General features: G+C 36.0%; 2 protein-coding genes and 1 long non-coding RNA gene across 5 annotated transcripts in view; 1 reads left to right on the top strand and 2 right to left on the bottom strand.

Moving 5' to 3' along the window:
- Window positions 1-21,291, bottom strand: part of rho-5 (rhomboid-5) — an 84,448-nt gene that overhangs the window by 36,334 nt on the left and 26,823 nt on the right. For 2 of the 3 annotated variants that reach the window (XM_081995784.1, XM_081995786.1), the window contains exons 4-12: window positions 18,474-18,707; window positions 12,802-12,918; window positions 12,619-12,747; window positions 12,395-12,556; window positions 9,078-9,341; window positions 8,679-8,891; window positions 8,458-8,625; window positions 8,216-8,414; window positions 7,892-8,154 (exon numbers count right to left, since the gene is read on the bottom strand). In XM_081995784.1, the coding sequence (XP_081851910.1) occupies window positions 7,892-8,154; window positions 8,216-8,414; window positions 8,458-8,625; window positions 8,679-8,891; window positions 9,078-9,341; window positions 12,395-12,556; window positions 12,619-12,747; window positions 12,802-12,827 (1,424 nt within the window). In that variant the 5' untranslated portion in view covers window positions 12,828-12,918; window positions 18,474-18,707. The remainder of the gene's footprint in view (window positions 1-7,891; window positions 8,155-8,215; window positions 8,415-8,457; window positions 8,626-8,678; window positions 8,892-9,077; window positions 9,342-12,394; window positions 12,557-12,618; window positions 12,748-12,801; window positions 12,919-18,473; window positions 18,708-21,291) is intronic. The other variant, XM_081995785.1, reaches the window with a different exon arrangement.
- LOC145740367 (uncharacterized) lies at window positions 4,745-7,583 on the bottom strand. Its single transcript, XR_014181393.1, has 2 exons — window positions 7,038-7,583; window positions 4,745-6,494 (listed from the first exon to the last, which is right to left on the bottom strand). It is a non-coding gene; the product is annotated as an uncharacterized LOC145740367 (long non-coding RNA).
- The window catches only part of LOC145740329 (uncharacterized), a 71,288-nt gene continuing 58,296 nt past the window's right edge, over window positions 8,300-21,291 (top strand). Inside the window, exon 1 of the mRNA XM_081995827.1 lies at window positions 8,300-8,310. The gene's annotated coding sequence lies outside the window, so the exon portion shown is untranslated. The remainder of the gene's footprint in view (window positions 8,311-21,291) is intronic.

The following is a 21,291-nucleotide window of genomic DNA, read 5'->3' as shown; positions in this document are numbered from 1 at the left end:
AAAGCTCTCGCCTGTGACGCAGCGTGTCTTTTTCGAGCCTGGTGGAAAGAGGGAGAATCTTAATTGAAAACTCGGACAAAGGCGAGTTTCCCTAGGAAACCAATTGAGCCTTCTTAGGTCTTTTGGAGCTTAATTAAAACAGTATTCTTCCGAAATTTGCTCGAAGAACCATGGTAATGTCAAATTAACTACATGAGAAAGTGCTAATATTGTACAATGGTGGATATGATGTCTTTGATGTTTAATTAAACTTCTTAATTAAAAATCTTCGAGTAATCAAAATTATACCAAAATTTCATAGAAATAAAGCAATATTACTGAAACCGTTCCATGTTTACATTGATAAACGACTGTCAATAAATCGATCAAAACGAATACCTGATGATGAACAGTTTTCCTAAAACATGCATAATGTACAGGGTGCTCGACAGGGTTTCTAAATAAGAGTGATACTCAGCTTTTTTGACAAAACGGTTACTCGTAGAGCTTTGGAAAAACAAAATTGATTCCAAAGCGGTCCTAAAGAATGTCAAGAAATTATTTTCAGTTTCGTGAAATGTCCACCAGTGTGCGTACTATCAACTTGAATCCAAAAAACGACATATTCCCCTAATTTTAAGTACCTGGTGGACAACTAAGAATGAGAAATAGTGGATTTGGAAAAAGCAAAAATTTTAAACCTTTTGTAAACTTTGAAAAGGGGTGATAATATAGATCTGAGAAAAGTAGGATAAACTGATTTCTCCTGACATCTACCGTCTGCCTTCCAAATATTGAAATTTTCAATGTTTAGTGGTAAATATCTCGAAAACGACAAAACTTCAACTCAGAACAAAAATGGTCGAGATTAAGTAATACAAAAAGTAGGTAGTACAGTAGTACAAAAATATTTTAGATGTGATTGCAACAAATTGCAATTCTGCAACATCTAAACCATTTGTTGTAGAATATTGAACTTTCTGCCATTAAAAAAAACAGGTATTTGTTCATTGGAGACTCTATTTAATGACAATTAAAAAACAAAAACAAAAATGACATTTTTAAGAGAAAAACATGGGGGATTGTATAGGAAAACCCTGAACTTTTTCTTAGGCCACTACAAATTGAGTTTTAAAATCATGTAGGTTAGAAACATGCTATTTGCACACATTTGCTGTGGAAATGTTTTAAATTGAAACCAGTAGACTTAGCTCTGTTAATTATTATTCTCGAGACTCTTCTTAAGTTTGCTAAATTCAATTAAAATTCCATTTACTAAATAAATTCCATTTATTAAATTTCAATTATCTTTATTTTCAAGCTAAACAAAATGGATAAAACACTGGACAAAAACAGTCCAATGTCAAAATATTCTTTTTCTCTGTTATGTTATCACCTCAAACTAACTTCTTCGGTCTTTTGCAACATTTAGGTTGTGTAATTTGTTTTTGTCAGTTATATTTTCACTCAATTTTTAATTTTTGATGTCCCTAATTTGGTCGCAAAATTAAAATTTCTTGTGTCCTCTGATTCTTCCCGTATATTTTCACTTTTACCGGAGAGAACCATGGGAGATGAATTATCACCAATTTTTATGCAACCATAAGTCCAGTCATTTTTTCCTTTCAAAGTATTCACAAAAACAGTGGTTGTAAGTCTCTAATCAAACCTAATGTGAAAAACTTTAAATGACAATTTTTGTTTAGTCAAAATCAGTTGTATACAGGGTGTCCCACGACGAAAGACATCGATTGATATTGGAAAAAGTATAAATAGGTGAGTTTTGAAAATTTGGCAGGATACTGATGTCGGCATGCCCAATCTAACTAAAATATTTTCAAGATGGTTGCACTTCCGTTTATACCGGAAGTCGATCACAACTTTCTTATTTTAAATAGAACACTCTATATATTATTACGTATTTGGATTCCTCACAAAATTCTGACCAACTTTTGTATACAATACCCTATGCCTATCTCTAGCCGTTTTCGAAATATTTGATGTTTTTCCAAAAAAGTGACAGTTGCAACGCTCAACATATTTTTGTACTCTGTACAAACCGTATTTCATTTTGCAATGAAACTTTGGGTTATTGAAAATAAAGGATCGTTTTATTAAACTGAGGATGCGTAATGACGCATTTGTATACAGGGTCGTCAAAAAAAAATCATAAACTTGCCACTAAAAAAAATGAAAAATTTCAAGTTTTTTAAATAGAAACCCACATTTTTTATGACGTAATCATTTTGAGCATTAAAAATTACTATACGTTTCAATTTACTTGCCTATACCTAAATCCAACCCATTAAATTTGTTTATTATTTACGGAGAATGTGATAAAGTTGTGAGTAGAACGTGTGAGGTATTTGCCGCTCGTTATCCAGAAAAACCAAAGCCATCACCAAAAGCTGTCAAGCAAATAATTGAAAATTTTAAGAATACGGGATCTGTGAAGATAAAAGCTATTAAAACAAAACCAATCCTTAATAATACAAATGTAGAAATTGCAATTTTGGGCTATATTTAAACACGTTTCCGTAGAATCAGGCATATCCTAAAGCTCAATTCAAAGGATCCTGAAGAAACATAAATTTCACCCTTTTTCATTTAAATTAGTGTAACACTTAAAAGAGGTTGAATTTCCGAAGAGAGTGGTTTTTAGTGAGTTTTTGCTGACTAGTCACTATGGAGAAGAATTGTTTTTTAATAATATTATTTAGAGCGACGAAGCCAAATTCACTAAAAATGGAATGTTCAATAGACATAATTCACACTACTGGTGTGACATAAATCCACACGTAATTAGAGAGAGATTTTCCAGAAATCTGGAGTTTTATGAATAAAAAATGTTTATTTTTAAATAAAACGAAATGGGCTGGATTTAGGTATAGGCAAGTAAATTGAAACGTATAGTAATTTTTAATGCTCAAAATGATTCCGTCATAAAAAATGTGGGTTTCTATTTAAAAAACTTGAAATTTTTCATTTTTTTTAGTGACAGGTTTATGATTTTTTTTTGACGACCCTGTATACAAATGGGTCATTACGCACCCTCAGTTTAATAAAACGATCCTTTATTTACAATAACCCAAAGTTTCATTGCAAAATGAAATATGGTTTTGACAGAGTACAAAAATATGTTGAGCGTTGCAACTGTCACTTTTTTGGGAAAACATCAAATATTTCAAAAACGGCTAGAGATAGGCATAGGGCATTGTACACAAAATTTGGTCAGAATTTTGTGAGGAATCCAAACATGTAATAATATATAGGGTGTTCTATTTAAAATAAGAAAGTTGTGATCGACTTCCGGTATAAACGGAAGTGCAACTATCTTGAAAATATTTTAGTTAGATTCGGCATGCCCACATCAGTATCCCGCCGAATTTTCAAAACTCTTCTATTTATACTTTTTCCAATATCAATCGATGTCTTTCGTCGTGGGACACCCTGTATAGACGAAATAAAAATCAAAGTCATAATTTCGGTTTGTGTAGCCTTGTGGTGTACGTCAGAGACTTATTGAAGAAGTATTGAGGTTGGCGTCATTATATACGTACGTACATTAACTGTCTAATTTAAACTCGTAACTACATTTCCTTTCTGTTTTTGAGATCTCCATTTTTGAACTAATTTATGACACTGTATTTGTATTCAAACTGATATAGATTTTACTCGGATTTTAGTTTTAGGGTAAACATAGCATATGTGTGAAATAATCCATCTTCATTATGTTCATGTTCATGTAGGTAATTAGGCAGAAACAACTAAACGCTAATGTTGGCATATAAAATTACATTCTGGCTTCTGCTTTCTTACTTCATTCTAAATCATCAAACCTTACGAAATTTAAATCACGACATCACTTGACTGTTTACTGAGGTTTAAAACGTGGGTGTGTGGGTAAATTAGTTTCCTTGACTTTCGGAGTGTTGTAGCCATATTATGACAGCTGGCGTAAAGGTCACACCTTTAATTATGGCTAGGATATTGCTCCCTTCCCTTAATTTGGAAAAGGCATTAGCTTTCAATCTTAAACGACAGACAAATTATTAGTTTTCCTTACAAAGTGCTTTATAGAGTTTTCATTTCAATTTCGCCTTATAGGTCTTTAACTTGGGCAATGATTGAAGAAAAACTTTCAATCGAGAGTAAGTATGAGAAATCCATCTGCTAACAAATATTTGCACTAAACTCGAAGGCGTTTTATTGACATCGTACTTCGGCAACGTCCCCGAACGCAAACAACGCAATATGGGTTAGGAAAATAGTCGAAAAGAGAAGACTGGATGCTCTTTCCGAGGGGGTTTTCCCGTTCGCTTCGACACTTTGGCCCTTATTTGCCCCCGGTAGAATGAAAAGTAGGTGACGCTTCTGGATGCCGACGGTCCCACTTCCCGGTTAATTAACTATGAGAGGCCCGGTTAATGGGCCCTATTACACCAGAAGGGATCTGTGTCTGTCAGGCTAAACCCACGAGAAAATAGTAGCTGATTGTTTTCGTTTAATTTTGAAGGAAAATTACAGAAACTCAGTTAATATACTACACCGTTACGGTAAATTTGTTTTGTTGTGTACAGGTAGGCATGATGAAAGTTTATTTTCCCTCTGTGCAGCTTAATAAGGCTGTCGATTCCCTCAGGGACTTTAGGGCTTCGACCGCGAACAAGAAATTGTTTGGTTTTAACTTCCCTAGGGCATGTTTGCTGCCATTCAGGCATTATTGTGCGGCTTTGTCTCGCGAAAGTAAAAATTGGCAACCAAATTGAGTTTTTTACACTGTAATTTAAAAATGTTGTAACATTCTAATACAAGCAAGTATTTACACAAGCAATAAAGAATCTGCTGCTAAAATATTGTTTTCAAACCTTGTTTTGTTCATTATGAACTAATGGTGTGTAAATAGCTATAATAGAATACACTAACGAATAGAAAATGTAGACTCTTATGACCTTGTAACACATCAAACATTCTAGTTTAGTACAGTAAAATCTATTAAACTGCTAATAAGCAGGAGTAGCTAAGAAATCACCAACGATGATTCACTACAATTCCGCAAATAAGCAAACATTTAGTAAAGTGTAATAGTATACCAAGTGATCAAATAAGTCAGAACCTTGGTTGTATCTACAAAAACACTTTAAATCAGTTGGTTAAATGAAATTTCCAGTGAAATTGTCAATTTCGTGGGCTTAAGAACCCATGTTTCCAGAATCTATTTGGTTCTGTTTCGGGAAAAACTAGAAAGATAGACTGACACTAATCTCTTGTAGATGCGGCAACAATGGAATAACCAAAACATTTTACATTTTTGTGTGGTACAGAATTTTATTTCAAATCTGGATCATGTTTAGTTACTTCCATACAGTCAATGTTCTGTTCTATTTAATCACTCAGTAAAATATATAAAGTGTGGTGTGATTTTATGATTTTTCTTTAATTTATTCGGTGAAAATAAGTATAGAATTTCACAGCAAGCAACTCATTAAACCCAGCATTAAATAGCAACTCAAAAATAAGAAAAAAATGTTGAATAATCAAAATAACTACTTTAAACAATGGATTGACTGCCAGATTGACTTTTTACTACTCTTTTTAGTTTTTATACCACTTAATCAAATATACACTTACACCTACTTACTCACTTCCTGCAGTACTTCATATCAAAAAAGATTAGTTATTTTGGCAGTACTGTGATGAGTAATTTTGTATGTATGTGATGTTGTAATTAACACTAAGTATTACCAATGAATATAAATATGTAAAGTAGAGTGAATTTAATAAGATTTTGTTATTGACAAATTTACGAGCAAATATAGTACAAAACAGTACATTAACAGAGTACTTTGGACTAAACATACCATCCTACAGAGAATCCTAGGAATTAAAAATGCCATTATAATTGTACAAAAGTTGATATTGAAGGTCAATTTATTATAGAACATGTATAATTAAGAACACTAATTAAATATAAAATTAAACTTAACCTCCAATGCATGAAATCCAGAGTATGCTTAAATTGGTATGTCATTTGTTAGCACTGTTATCAGCACCCTTTTAAAGAATGCCCTGAAAATGGCTGTTTCCTGATAATTTCAAAACTAGTAGCTTGTCAGTACTTCTGAATGATAAATGAAAGTAAAATGTAACCCTCCTTAAGCAATCCTACTTATAGTAACTTTCCATTACTTATTGTTTTTTTTAACTGCTGGTTACCATGCTGATTACCTTCCAAGTTGCCTTTAAAATAGCTCTTTTAGTAAAGTAAATTCAAAATATGAGGTCTTTATTATGACTGGTTTCAATATTATAACATAAAAGCCATCATCAAAAGTTATTAAATAAATGTTTATGTAAACTATTTTTTTATTTTTACCTATACAGGGTTAGGAGCTTTTTAAAGTCTGGTTCTTGGTATGGTATTTTCTAAATTGTGAATTCAGTAATGACATTTCAAGCTTTTTGTCAATTGGTTGGGTTCAAAAAATGTTAAAATTGGTGTCAGCCCAGCCAACCTGAAAATAGAACCCCAAAGCCTAGATTAGTTGTACACATGATTTATCTGCAGATTTATACTGTACAAATCACACTTGGAGATAACTGGAAAGATAAATCTAATACACTAAAAAAACCACTTGGTGATTAACTTGAATTTTAAACTTTTTGTTGGTAAAAGTTTTGCATTAATCCTTCACACTGTAAGTGAGATTTAAAATGAAATTTACTACTTGTCCTTTGAGTGTCTATAAATCAGACAATAAACCACATTCCTTTACCCTCAAACAAATTTACTGCTTTGTAATATAAAACAATGCCATCTGACACAAACTTTAGACACCCTCCCAAGGGTATTGGAACTTTATCAAGATCTCAAATTCCAAATGCTTATTCAAGTTTCTCTGTGATTTGAGTCAACGGGCCTTTGTAGCGCTGCCAGACAATACTCGGCTAAAATTTGTCTCTTAGAATGAGATTTTGACCAGCAGGATGGGATATGTAGGTGGCAAGTTGAAAGCAGTTACTGGTATATTTTTACATAGTAAAAAATGGGTACTTACAAAGCAGCCAACTCTATGGCACATTCTTCCTCTGAACTGCTCATTTTCTGGACTAATCAAAGTTTATTAGCCAGCAAAGCACTTAATAGTCTCTCAACACTTCCATCTTTGACTTGACCTGTTGCTCTGTCTTTGTTAAGAGTATTTTAAGTCAAGTACCTCAATATGTGGGCACTTTTTTGAATTTGAGTCATCCAAAACAAAAGCAAAAAAATTTGTTTTTCTCTAAAAATCTCACTTAATACTTGTCACAGCCTGGTTTAAACTACCGTTCTATGTTTAACTTACTATTTTTTGTTAATTTAGTAATTGAATAAATGTAGTAAATGCAATGAAAACACATTTCAAAGCAACTAAAATATAAAAATTGAAATTCATTCAAAGTCATTGACATACATACTATTAATTATGTTTATTTACATGCGTACAAATCAACTGTGACACGTATTATTTGGTGACTCTCTTTATCTTTGTTGCACTAGTGCTTAATGTTATTTCAGACAGAGATAGTTATATACTCTAATGGCTAACAAACAGGTGAACACGTCAACCGTCGTCAAATGTCAATTTTGAAACATTAGTGAAGCGGTGTTGTCAACTTTAGTGCAGCATTGTCGCTTAAATATTTAAATAAGAGTTCAAAGGAAACTTTTTCAAACAAATGTTTGTTTGTTTTTTGATTTATTATCGATTCTGAAACCTTAAACAGATTTGTTAACGTTAACGAGTTTAATTAACGTAAAAGGTACGTACAGTAAAACTATTGAGATTATTACAAAAAATAATAAAAATAAATGTTTTCTTATAAGATCATAATATTGACAAAGATAATTAATTTTCGAGCAAAAACTTACCAGATTGGAGTTTGTTGTTGCTGTCTGACCATCTTCTGTTGCACATTCAATTGGGCGGCTACAGCGGCTTGCTGGGCGGCCGCTTGTATGCAACCCTCGCAACGATCTTGAGGTCTTGGAGGTGGTGTGGCGCATATTCTTCGTCCTCCGCTTGCTCCCACGTACTCCACTGCAGCTTCACATCCTCCATGACGACACGATATCAAGGTGGTTGGAGTACGCGACGTCACCAAAGGAGGAATGGGGCACTGCGTTCCTTTCTCCTGATTTGACAAAATCTTAATTCTGTTTGTCGATTTCGAGCACTCAAAAACCTAAACTTGCCTGTTGATAGTGAGTGGCGGTGTAGTTTTGGCACTGAACGTCTTGTAAACTGGAAGCGTGACCTGCGCTGGTAACAGAACTGGCGCTGGAACTCGACCCAGGACTGGATCGAGCACCAGCTGGTGAGGCACCGTCGAAGGGACAACACTTTACCCTAGAGGGTGTTCCTAAGTGAGAGTACCTGCACCAGAGATCAAGACTAAACACCTTTTTTAGAAGACACAAATTTCGGCAGCACCAACCTAACTTTCTGGTACTGATTCTGAGTGAACTGCACTGGTAGTCTATAGTGATAGTTTAAGTCACGTCGCATGTAAGGGTCGCTTGATGGAAACGACTTTGGGTACCGTTCGTATGCGGCTTGATACGAACTGTAAAAAGGTTCTTGGGACTGGGGCTGTGGTACATATCTAAGTAACCCCAGAAATTAGTACTAGATTAATGTGGAAATATTCAATCAAACCTTTCGACTGGCATATGAGCGTTGGGTGGTATGTACCGCTGCCCTTCGCCGTACCTTTGCTCTCCGTTATTCACCGCCTGGTAGTACCCCGCATTTGGCGTGGGACTAGCACTACCAGGCATATGGTACCTATCCGGTTTGTTGGTTGTATACTGATAAAACCTATCCGACGACTGATTCGGAGAAGGATAGTGGTACTTTTCTTGTTGGTACCTTGATAACCAAACACAAAGTTTTTAAAAACCAGCTCATCAAGGATGATTACATATTTAATAGTTCTTTTGTAAATTGGCAACTACGTAAAAGTGAACCGTGTAAGATCTTAATTTTAACTTTGTGCTTTGATATATTTTAGGACAAATTTTCCAGATTTAGTGATAACACTGATAACAAAAATACCTCTGACTGCCACCAGATCTATCCTCTGTAGGTGATGGAGCAGGCAGTGGGGGTGGCGCAAAACGTTCCTGAGCAGCAGGTGCCACCGGGCTAGGAAAGGCGCCGTGCGCATAACAGTCGGTAGATTCCTGTTCGCCCTCAGCAGGTGGTGGAGCCACGAATCGATCGCACGCAGGCGCAGGAGACGGCGGTTCGGAGGTGGCGGAAGGACCGCCGAACGGGGCCGGAGCTGGGGGGCAGCCCAGAATTGAAGGTGTGGCAGGCCTACAGTGAAACAATTAAGTCAAACTTGTTGATGCTTGGTAGTAGTAGTATGAGTTGAGAGTTTACCACCATTTGCATCAACGGACTTTAACTTAAGCGTAAGTTAAGTGTGATTCAGACTGTGACTTTCTTTATCTGTAATGTCACAGTCAAAAGCAAACTTATCTTAAGCTAATAAGGTTGCCAGAAGCTTATCAAAATTAATCCACTGAATTAGTTACATCATTTTGTCATCATTCATTGGCCTATTCGGCATTAAGTCTTTTAAACAAATGTACACAGAAACCGAACTAAACATAGGACACTTATTGCAGGTAATCCAGTCGAAGAACTCAAAGCGATGTTTGACAACATCGCAGCAAAATGTATGCCCACTTGGATTTTTTTTAAGTTTTTTGTCTTTGTCTCGCGCATGGAATTATCATTGTTTTACCACACCTGCATAGAAATTTGGCAACAATGAATACTCGTATGAAGATTTGAGTGGGTAAACTGGTTAAAATTAAAATTTTGTAATATTTTTCTTTTTAATGAGTTACATAATTATGAATGCAAGTAGGGATTGCTTTAATTGCATGGTGGCACTAAGTAATCCCGGAAAAAGGTTGCGACAAAGTTTTAAGCCACCAAACTTGCAAAAGAAAAACAGTCGAAAAGTTGTTATGTTAATCTCATGACCCATTTTGTCTACCCTTCTTTTTGGATAGATCATTATCGCATTGTTTCCATCCCTTGTTCCATGACCCAAATTCAGTTATACGGCAAAGCTATATTTGCGTTTTTTTTTCACACACCCTTTAAGTTTTTATCGTTCCGTTAAATCATAATAATGTATTTGAGGGCTTTTATTTATTTTTTTCCACTCCTTTTGAGGCTTTTCTAATAAAAGATCCTCCATTGAACACGTCTCAATTGTCAACAGACGAATGGGTTAACATTCGCTTTGAGGGTAAATGAAAAGTTGCGTTTGTTATTTACAGCTTTCCGACGTTTCGTTTTACAACAGTTTCGCTTGACAAATGGAAAACTTTGCCACTCGGAGAGAGTAGAAATTACAGAGAAATTCAATAAGGAGAAATGAGGTCAATTCGTCTTAATCGCTTTTTATTTTTGTGTGTGTTTACTTGTCTGGAAATATATCGGAAAACTTCCTGGCTGAGCCCTTAAAGAAAAGCGATTCCTAGTCTGGATGATAACCAATATTTTTTTATGAACATTGTCTATTGATGAGTTGCTAAGATCTTTCCTTCTCTTTCACTACTAAATCGATTGTATTCGTTTATTTTGCAAAACTGACACAAACCGAGCGCGGCCGTTAGGCGTCATAACTTTTTATTTTATAACTGCAATAAAACTTTTTGATCGTCGACAGTCAAATTATTGCGAGTCTCGGAAAATATTTTTATGATTGCTATCATAGCGACTATTTTTTTGATTTTTTCCACTTCATATTTCATTCACTTTTATGGCGCGTATAAAACTAATTAATCTTCAATGCAAAAATTAAAACGTTTTTCACTTTATTTAGATCAGTAGTCAATATTGATTAAGTGTTTTTTTTTGTTTATTGGAATGTACAATTGGAAATTATTTCCGTTCGATGAGAAAATTTGCTACACGAACGTTGTGGAATTTTCGTTCAATTGATTCCAACAGGAAGAAGAAAATCTGCGCATATTTCATATACGGGAAATATTCCACTTTTGCCTTGCGGGCGGAATAAATAAAAATCGCCCTTATTGACCTCATTTCCTTAATCTCCGAATTGTTGACTTCGTCATCTGACTGGGAAAATATCTAAATTGAAAATACATTTTCCAGCTTTTTGCCGGATATCGACGTAACATTCTCCTTTTAGGGCAAACGGTTTATCTCGGATTATGGCCCTATTTCTTCGGCCGATCCTAATCTCAACCGAAAGATGGAGTCCGGATTACTTTTTATATTAAAAGGAAAAAATCTTGGACCACGTATATTATACAGAGTGTTCTAATTAGAAATTGGACGTATGATAGTAAGTAAGATCATAGTGGATCTTTAGCCAAGTGTTACAAATTCCAAGTTATTGCCAGCTTTTCGAGTCAGAAATTTAGCTATTTGTAACATGAAGATTGTGCTAAAACAAGTATTTTTATGCGTTAAAGGAATCAAAGCGAGTGGTTTTATATTAATATTAAATTTCAACATTCTTAGTGAATGATATAAAAAACTTGCGTAATCTTTGCCTTAAAGAAGAAAGTATTAAACTGGTATTCATCCTGCCTAGTAGTAAACTAAAATTGACCATAAAGAAATATCTCCCTAAATATATCCTTATGATACCCAATATCTTAGAAGTCAAAACGTTTTTTTTCTCCAAACTCTCAAAATTTGAGAATTTTTGATACTATTCAAAATAACATCATAGATCCACGAAAAACAAGTAAGAAACAGAATATTAAAATATAGCCTCAGATCTGAATTCTAGGGCTCTCACATTAGTTATGTGAGAGGCAACAATAGTCATTTTGGCAACGTTGCCAAAATTGTCGATTTGACAAAATGGCAATAATTTATACTAAATTAGCAAAAGAGACAGTTTCGAAACGTTGCCTAACTGTATAATATTTGTTTGACATTTGACAACTTTTTTTTTTAGATTTTTGCGGTTATATTGATTACTTTTCGAAAAATATAAAGTTCATTTTTTTGTATTTAAATTATTTGTCTATATTCCAGACGCTGAGTGAATCTTAGATTGTATTTTGTACAGAATAAATATTAAGAGGGAAAATGTACTTAAATGTCATGTCAATAAGATGGGGCGACCCAACAATGTCATTCAAGTTAAATAATGATAATGATGTCTCGTGGCGTCACATTTGCTCCGGTAAACTTAATTACTTTTTTTGCAATGGTACTCGTTTCCTTACCGTTCTTTTTGTATAATTTTTCCCTAATTTTGTACGAAAAACTCGATCCACCCTGTATTACTTTTCCAACTGTTTTCTGCCTTTTACAATGAATAGTTCTGCCTTCTGTAGCAGTAAAACTAGTTTAACTTTTTCACTGACCTTTCGTACTGACTGGTGGCATCAAATTGCTGAACCCGTGCCTGTGCCCCCTGCAGATGGTCTCTTTGTATCCTTTCATTCCTATCCGAGCTAGTCGATCTCTCTCTAATCTTGTAAATGTCAGACTTCGAGTTGCGCCGGTGGCGTTCAGTCGGGGTGTACCTGTTTTACAAAAAAAATGGTACGATACTGTTGCTGGGCTAGAGATGAAAAGAATGGGATACCTATCAAGGGTGCAGGTGACTTGCGGCGTCGCCTCCACTGCCTCCAGGTGGTACTTCTTATCCAGAGTGTGGAACCGCTCCGATGAAGGAGTTGGGGTGCGCGAGTATGTCGCTGCGTTCGGATGGTACCTGAAACAAACCACTCATTCAATTAACTGTGGTAAAGGATGGTGGTTTGGTTACCTCTCCAGGCTACCATGCGAGTACATATCGGTACCTCCGTTGCCGGTGGTGGTGTATCTGATAGTACTCCCGATTGGGACCGTTGTTGAGGTGGGTGCTCGTTCATTATAAACAAACCTGTAACAATATTGAATATTATTACCACCAATTTTACATCAAAAAAAATATTACTGATGAAAGTTGGTATCTAACTTATGTTACCAGATATTGCAAAATGTAAATTTCAATGACACATGGTTGTTACAAACATGCTTATGGTAACCAATACTTATTAATATTATTTATATCCAAAAAGGAAAATAACATTTCGTAACTTGTTTTCAGTTACATTTGGCTCAAACAGTCATTTGTGATAGATCTATTTTGCCATTGGTTGTTAATTTGAATATTGTCAATTGTAAAACCTGGCTAAATCATGATCTGACTCTTTAAAGAAACTTCTTTCCTGTTTTAATTAGGGAGAACAAGGAACACGATTAGAGAAGTCCAGTTTGAAGAAAACAGCTATCCGGATATCTGCGTTCTTAATACAACAATGATACCGCCATAAGCTAATACATAAAATCAAAAAAGCTTACAATCTCGTTGGTCAAAATTCAGATTCAGCATCAAATCATCACATCTATGAGATCCAGGGAGTTGAGGGAAAGTTGAATTTGTGTTGATATTTATTACAGATGACTTAATACAGAACAAAAAGCTTTTTTTCTGAATTTTCGTTCGTTATGACTACTTACCACAGTCGTAAAAAAGAATAGTATTCTACATGCATGTAATGGGTATTACTCACTCGATGATTTAGGACACTCGCCCGAAGTTCGTGTCGCTAACTTCTCGTGAGTAATAGCTATCATTACATGCTCGTTGAATAATATACTATTATGAAATTGTGGTGCTTTTGCTAGAACTACAACATAAACCATACATTCTAATTCTACGTAAAGTGTTGACTTTAATCTTAATGTAAAACGTCATCTCTTATGGATATCGAAATTCTGTAGAAACTACAAACTGTTTTAATGGAAATGTGCATTAAAACAGTTTGTAGTTTGAGAAGAGGGTTCTACGATAAGTGAGTGTCAAAATAACAAATCGGCTGCCCTCTATGTTGTTTTTACTACCTAATTGGAACATGGGGTCGACATAAAATGACAGACTAAAGCCTGGACACTCTCCAAAATGAAGAGTCACTCGAGCAAAGTGAAATAGAGTCATATTAAATTATTCAAATCTCATTTGACCGAGTCGCAATTCGGTATAGGTCAGACAACGAACTTTAGGGCCATTAATCCCCCATTTCTGGTCCTTTAATATTGTTACACAATATTAATATCTGCTAGGGGCCTCTTTATATCGCCGTCCTACGTGACTTTATCTTTATTTCCGAGCCACGTCCGCGGCCAAGGCCTGTCGTCAGCCCAAATTCGGATTTCTCTGGAAGTTTTCCAGGCCATAGAAACGATTTTCTGGCAGGCCCGCGAATTATTATCCAATTTGGCTCAGCGGGATTAATCGCAATTTGACGTTTCAATTTTTTTACTCCGGTTTTATGTCGGTCTCGTCTTCCATATAGGGCACGATAATTACGAATACGGATTAGTGCTCACTCAACTACTCGAAATTTCTTTTAATTAAAAAATGATTCGTATATTTGTGCAATTTTCGTTTGTTTCTACTTTTAAGCTTTACCGTTTTACCTACGTTACTTTTTAATGTTGAATCCAACAACAAAAGTTGGATTCAACATAAAGGACAACCCAAATCTAGTCTAAGTTACTTAAACAGTTCTGTCATTGTTTGACAAACAACCTCTTACATTAGGAGGGCGTAATCACTGCTTTTTTTAAAATTCGAAATATTTACATCTGTCAATTTTTGACAGCAACGTCAATGTTCATACATTGGTGCAACTAACGTACATAACGGTGCGGCGTGACTGAAAACTGCAGGTTATCTGGTGGTTTTACTTCTTCGGCAGCATTTTTATGAAAAATGTTTCATTGAAAGTTTTAGAAGTTGGTATATGTCAAAATTTGACGGTTCAATCACCAGATTTTGCTATAATTTTGTTGAATTTTATTCTGGTTTTACACGTATTTAACATTAGTTTGTTTATTACTTAACTTTGACGTTATGCCTTTTTTGTTAGCTTTATCTGTCTAACTTGGGATCACAGACCTGATGAGCTCATATTTATTGCCAGTGCAGTTTTATGAGCTAGTTGACTGGATCAAAGTTTTGGCTGTTAATTTGATTTTACGTTTTTCCTTACCATTTTTTTTTGGAAAAAATATAATCTCATGCACTAATCTATTTTTACGTGGCAAGATGTGATGTTATTGGTAGTTTGATTGATTTTTGTATATTTACTATATTTTCCTTCATATTTGCTATTTCCTCAACAGTCTAGAGAACGGACAAGTTGGAAAATCCCAAATAACTGATAACATTTGGAATCACCACTTATGTGAACCTTTTACAGGTCACAGCAAATCCAAACCGTGAAATATGTCAGTAGAATAATCACCGGCAGTTTTAACCGTGAGATATGCAATAGACCAATTAGCTGACTAATGTATGTAATGTAATAATGTAATTCCTGACTGTAAAAATTATCATGAATTGTCATTTGCATTGCCAATTGGAATCGTCAACATTTCATATCGACTTGCGTTGCGGTACAAACAAAAAACTCATTAATATTGTTACGGTTTTCCCGTGGGTCGATCAAGTCAATTTAACTCAACAATTAATAAATTTATTTACACTTCAAAACACTCCGTACAATAATTAATTCAGCTACTAAAAAACACTACTACAATTCCACAATTATGCCACTATTTAAACTTTACCGCGTTCCCAAAATCACTTGATCCTTCGCTCCTCTTGGGTTGAAACATCCACACAGCATCACCTTTCTTATAATTGCCACCAGCTGGTCGGTGGTCCAGTGACATCTTCATACGGTCGTTGTTTGGTTTCATCTTCTCTCTCTCAAGTTCCTGAATTGTGCTTGATCCCTTCCGTAACGAACACTGGTCACACCGTTTACACCATTCCTCAACGTCCTTTCTGAAGTTAATCCAGTAAAATCGATCTCTTATTCTAGCCAAAGTCTGGTTTACTCCAAAGTGTCCTCCTCTGCGACTGTCATGTAGTTCTCGCAGCACATTCTCTTTGCAGGAATTGGGCACTATTGTTTGGTAAACAAAGCGTTTTCCGTCTGGACTTTCCCATTTGCGAGTAATTAAGTCATCTCGCAGTCGAAGCGAATTCCACTGCAACCAGTAACCCCTTACTGTTGGTCCATATCTGGAAATCTGTTGCCAATCCGGTTTCAAATCCTTCTCCAACCATCTTCTGATTACTTTCAAATCAGAGTCTGAGCGCTGTCCTTTTAGTATGTCTTCCTTAGAAACGCTGCTCTTCATTCTTTTTGTAGCTTCTTTTTTCTTTTTTCTTTTCTTTTTCTTTTTTTCCGGTACCTTAAGTCACTATCAAAAGCTTGACGATCCTCTACATATCAGGGTAATGTCCTTCCGGGTTCTTCATTTTCTGCTCCTGGTTACGCCAGTTCTGCGGGGTCGGTAAACGAGACTGCTGTCTGCAATTCCAGCGGTAATGTCCTTTACGTCCACAATTATAACACGTAATGTTTCTTTTAGCAGAGGAATTCCGGTGATTTGTTCTGATGCCCTGATTTCGTCGGCACTGCGGGTTTGGAGAACAAGACCGCTGTCTGCAATTCCAGCTATAGTGTCCTTTGCGTCCACATCGATAACACTTCACTCTAGTGATCGGGCGTGATCGTTCTAACTGTGTGGACTGATCATTTCCTAATGCTGCCATTTGTTGCACTAATTGACCGAACATTGATTTAATTTCATCTATTAATGTAGCAACATGATCGGCTGGCGGTACTCTCTCCTCTTGAATACTCTGGCTTTAAGTCATTGCACGCAGCTTCAACTTCCAGCGCTCGAACCAGTAATTCGCTGCTGTTGCTCCATTTGCAGATCTTCAGCATTTTCTTTACCTCCGGATCTCGAATCCCTTCTACAAAATACTGTGCCACAAATTCTTCTTGGATTTCCTACGGGACGGCTGGGTAAGCCAGATTCACAAGGCGATGAATTTCGGCTTCAAACTCCTGTAGATTTTCACCAGTTTTCTGCTGTCTTGCCTTTAATTGTGTTTGATACACTCCTTTCCTATGCTGATCCCCATAACGTCGTTCTAATGCAGCTACTAATGCTTCATAGTTGCTTTGTTGGGCGATAGGCATATAGAGTCTGTAACAGCTCCAATGCAGGTCCTCGTAGTGCCACTACTAATGCTACAGCCATTTCCTCGTTACTCCATCCATTTGCATTTGCAGCGGCCTCAAATTGGAGTTGGTACGTTGCCCATGAAGTTTGGCCGTCGTATGTGGGAGGCTTGATCTTGTTGAGCCCGTTTCCGGTGATCACTGTAAGGCTGGCTCCTCTGCTGTCAATTTTCCGTTCTAAGTCGCGTAGCTTTATCTCGACATCATTGTAAATAATCTGAATTTTATTAATGTCCTCCCGAACATCATTAAATTTTACCTGAACATCATACTTCATCTTTTTGAGACTATGGGTTACATACTCTTGGATTTCTGTCTTGGTCCCCGCTAGAACGTCCAATATTTCTACGTTACGCTTTTCTTGCCGCTCTCTGTCTTCTTGACGCATTTCTATATCTTATTGTCTCATTCTTTCTTGTGCTTTGCGATTTGCGTCGAACATCTTTGATGCATCCAGGTGTGTGGTGTGTCGCTTCCTAACTGTGGCCTACTTTAACACGCGTCCGGCCAGATATTGCGGCGCATCGATTTCATCCCGAATCGAGTGCTCGTTCAGAAGTATCGAGCATAGTAGGCCCAAACCGTAACAATATGATGATGCCATTGACATTTCAGTGACTGCTCTATATACCGGGTGTCCCAAGCTATTTGCGTCGACCATTCACATCAAACAGTTAATTTAACTTTTTGTTTTCTTAGCACAGTCTACAATTATTTCAAATTATACGATCGGGTATCTCAAAAAAGATTTTTTTTTTGTTAATTTCAAATCTGTTACTATTTTGACCAAAGTTGCATTTGCAGTTTAATATGTATGATTGACATTGAATTTGACGCTCAATATCACGTGACGACCATTTTGGCAAAATCAATTTATAAATTGACTAATATTGTGACCTGTATTGATTTCTGCTTCGATTTTTAACGGATAACATCTTAAGGAAAACTATGTCAAATTGACAACTGTCACAGATAGACAGCTGAGTAAAATTTTATAAACGATTCAAAAGGTAAATGACATCGGTAAAAATTTTTTAAAGCTGGGCGAAAGCGTGTAGCAGCGATATGGGAAAAGAGTTGTCAAATATCTTCAAACCCCTACAGGAACTCGTAGGTGTTACATTTTGACAGCTATCATTATATCTAACAAGTTAGATTCGAGTTAAAAATTTGCAAATAGTACTGTTATGCTTTTTGTCTAGAAATGATTCATCTCGGTCAACACTTTGCGATGAGACTACCAATATCAGGTTAACAACTTGTGTAAATTATTGACAGTTGTCATAAATATACACAATAATGGAATTTTAAGTGATCTAATTTTGTTATTTTTTTTTGTACTGACCTCTCCTGATGATGGTAACCGGGTGATTGTGACTTGTGCTGGGAGGTCGCCGACGCGACCGTCGACTGCCGATCCTTGCCGAGCGGATACCGTTCCGAAACAGCACCGCCGTTACTGCGCAGAGCAACAACTCCAAGAGCGCGGGTGGGGGGACCGGGCGTCGCTCCACCGCCTCCGGAGACGGCGCAGCTGCCCCCCACGCAACTGGTGGCCCGGGACCCGTCGTCAGGGCACCTGAAACAAATAATTTCATTTTATTAGTTCCAAAATATTGTTTTTGTTAAAAAAGAAACAGTAACTAATGACAGCTAGTCCTTGTTTCGAAGCAAACGACAGTTACGCCCCTGTATTGGAGATTATTATTATTATATCAGATATACAAGTGTGGTAAAACTAAAAACAGCCATAGGAAAACCGTGTAACTGACAGAGAAACATAGAAACATGATCGAGACAATGTTGCCAGAAGCTTATCTGAATTGATCCACAAGGCAGGCAAGTTTTTAAACAAATGTACCCAGAAACTGTACAAAAACAGGGCACTTGTCGAAAATAAATGGAAAGTATTAGGAATGTTCTAGTCGACAAATTCAGAGAGACGTTTGACAACATCGCAGCATAATTTCGGTCTAGTTGGACTCTTCTTAGGTTTTCTGTCTTTGTCTCGCGCATGCAATTATCAATTTTTCTCTGTCAATTACATGGTTTTCCTATGGTCAGTTTTAGTTTATATACTGACTCAAAACACTTTACAACCATTGATAAATTGGTATAAAAGGTTTTTCTGTAAACAGTAGTCCCCGCTAATGGAGTTTTTGATTTTTGTTACATATTGTTCGAAGGGCAAAAGGCAAATTAAAAAACTTCTTTTTTTCAGGAGCAATCACTGGCTTTTTAAAGTCAGTTTTAATTAGAACTGCTTGTGTCCAATTAAAACAGTCATCAGACCTCCGCTAGAGGTAAATACAGACTAGTCTGAATGAATATTTCAGTTTTTACCTACTTTAAGTGTCGCTATTTAATAATAGAACAGTACGTTTAGCTGTCGGTTTAACTTTTTCAGTTCCTGTAATTAAATAATTTTTTTTTTTAGGATGTTGTGTAGTAATTGCTGGTTTACAAAACGAGCGCATCAAAGTCTTTAGTTTTTTATTAAAATTGGTGAATTATTATTGTGTTATGGTTATTCAACTCAGAAATGATCACTCTTAATTTTAATTTAATGTTTATTTGTTTTAACTTTTTCACAAAAAAAACTGTAACTTGTTTTTGTAAAAGTGGGATGAAAAGGTTAAACTAATTTGGCCTGAAAATGAAAAAAATGTTGGAGTAGATGACGCCTAAAGAGCGAACACTTATCTTCCAGGCATCCTCTTCGATCATTCCTCATGATAGGGCTCCGCCTCGTAATGGGGCGCCATTTTAAAGGGGTAACCGAGTTGGTCAAATAACAATCTACCGTCGATTTAAAGATCTGATCCTTAAAAACGGAAAGTGATTCATCATCTCTCCCTAAAGCTAGAAATAATACATTCGGACAATCGATAAGAAGGCTTTAAAGCATCTCCGATCGGCCTCGAAGCAAAGAGATTAATAATATTAATAGGAACGGCCGTTTATCCAGCTTAATCGATCATTTCCTCCATCCAAAAACTAATACATCACGGCCCTCTTGGTGGAGCCCGGTGCCGCGCCCCCCTTTGTCGATTAGTTATCGTTGGAATTAATTGAACTACGTCGCTTTGGCCTAGACCACTAATTTAGTTCAATAGTTTATGTTTAGTCGTTAGTGCAGATCTATGGACTAATGAAGGGAAAATGAGTGGTTATGAATGTTGTTTTTGCCTTTCTGTTTGAGCATGGACTAAGTAAAAATGATGAACATTTTATGGTTGAACTTGATTAATTTGAGCCAAACACAGTTCATTTAGTTAAAAATTGGAGTCAAGAAAAGTAATTAAACAATTTCAAGTTTTCATATTTAAGCTAGACCAAAAGGCATATTCAAACAACTGAAATGTCGGAATTTAACTGACCTCAAATGCGAAAAGCTTAAAACTACCTACTACCGCAATTTAAATATTTAAGTAAGATTCCAACTTGAAATTACAAACCGACAAGGCTTCTTAAAGCTTTATCAATTTCGAAGTATAATTATTGTTTAAAGCTAAATAAATTCAAAAAGTTTTAAAATTAGTTGGAAAGTAATAAAAAGTAGGTTGAGGATTGTAACAACCGAAAAACTCATTTTTGTATATTATACCACTCTAATGTAGGTACTTTTTATTTGAGGATCTGCTCAGGTATTTTAGTATCTTCCATCCTCTCTACCTGTCCATACTATATTAGTTGTCTACGTTGGATCTCTTCTTCTATAGTTGTCTCTACCTTCATAATCTCCCTAATTTTGCCATTCGTTATTTTTTCCAATCTCGACCTTCCTGCTGATCTACGCCAAAAGTCCATTTCTAAAGATAGTAGCCGGAGCTCTAAATTTGTTGTTGATTGCCAGGTTTCACATCCGTACACACTATACTTTTGAATATTGAGCTTTTTTTCTCAAGATATACATTTGGACCACAGGATCGAGTTCAGGCAATCTTTCACCTTTTTTCCTTTTATAATTCGGTCCTCTATTTCTTTCTCTGTACGACTTCCGTTATCAATTTTTGTCCCCAGGTATGTATATTCAGTACAGCAGCTTATCGTTTCGTTTTCTTGTGGGTGAAGGTCATCTCTGTCGTCTCCAATACATAGATATTTGGTTTTGGAACGGTTTACCGACAGCCCCCATTCTTCATACTCTTTTAATAGCTTTC

This window comes from Ips typographus, linkage group LG1, assembly GCF_016097725.1.
Source record: "Ips typographus isolate SLU linkage group LG1, UJ_Ityp_2.0, whole genome shotgun sequence".
Taxonomy (NCBI): Eukaryota; Metazoa; Arthropoda; class Insecta; order Coleoptera; family Curculionidae; genus Ips; species Ips typographus.
The sequence above is the reverse complement of the archived record's forward strand: the minus strand, read 5'-3'. Positions and strand labels throughout refer to the sequence as shown.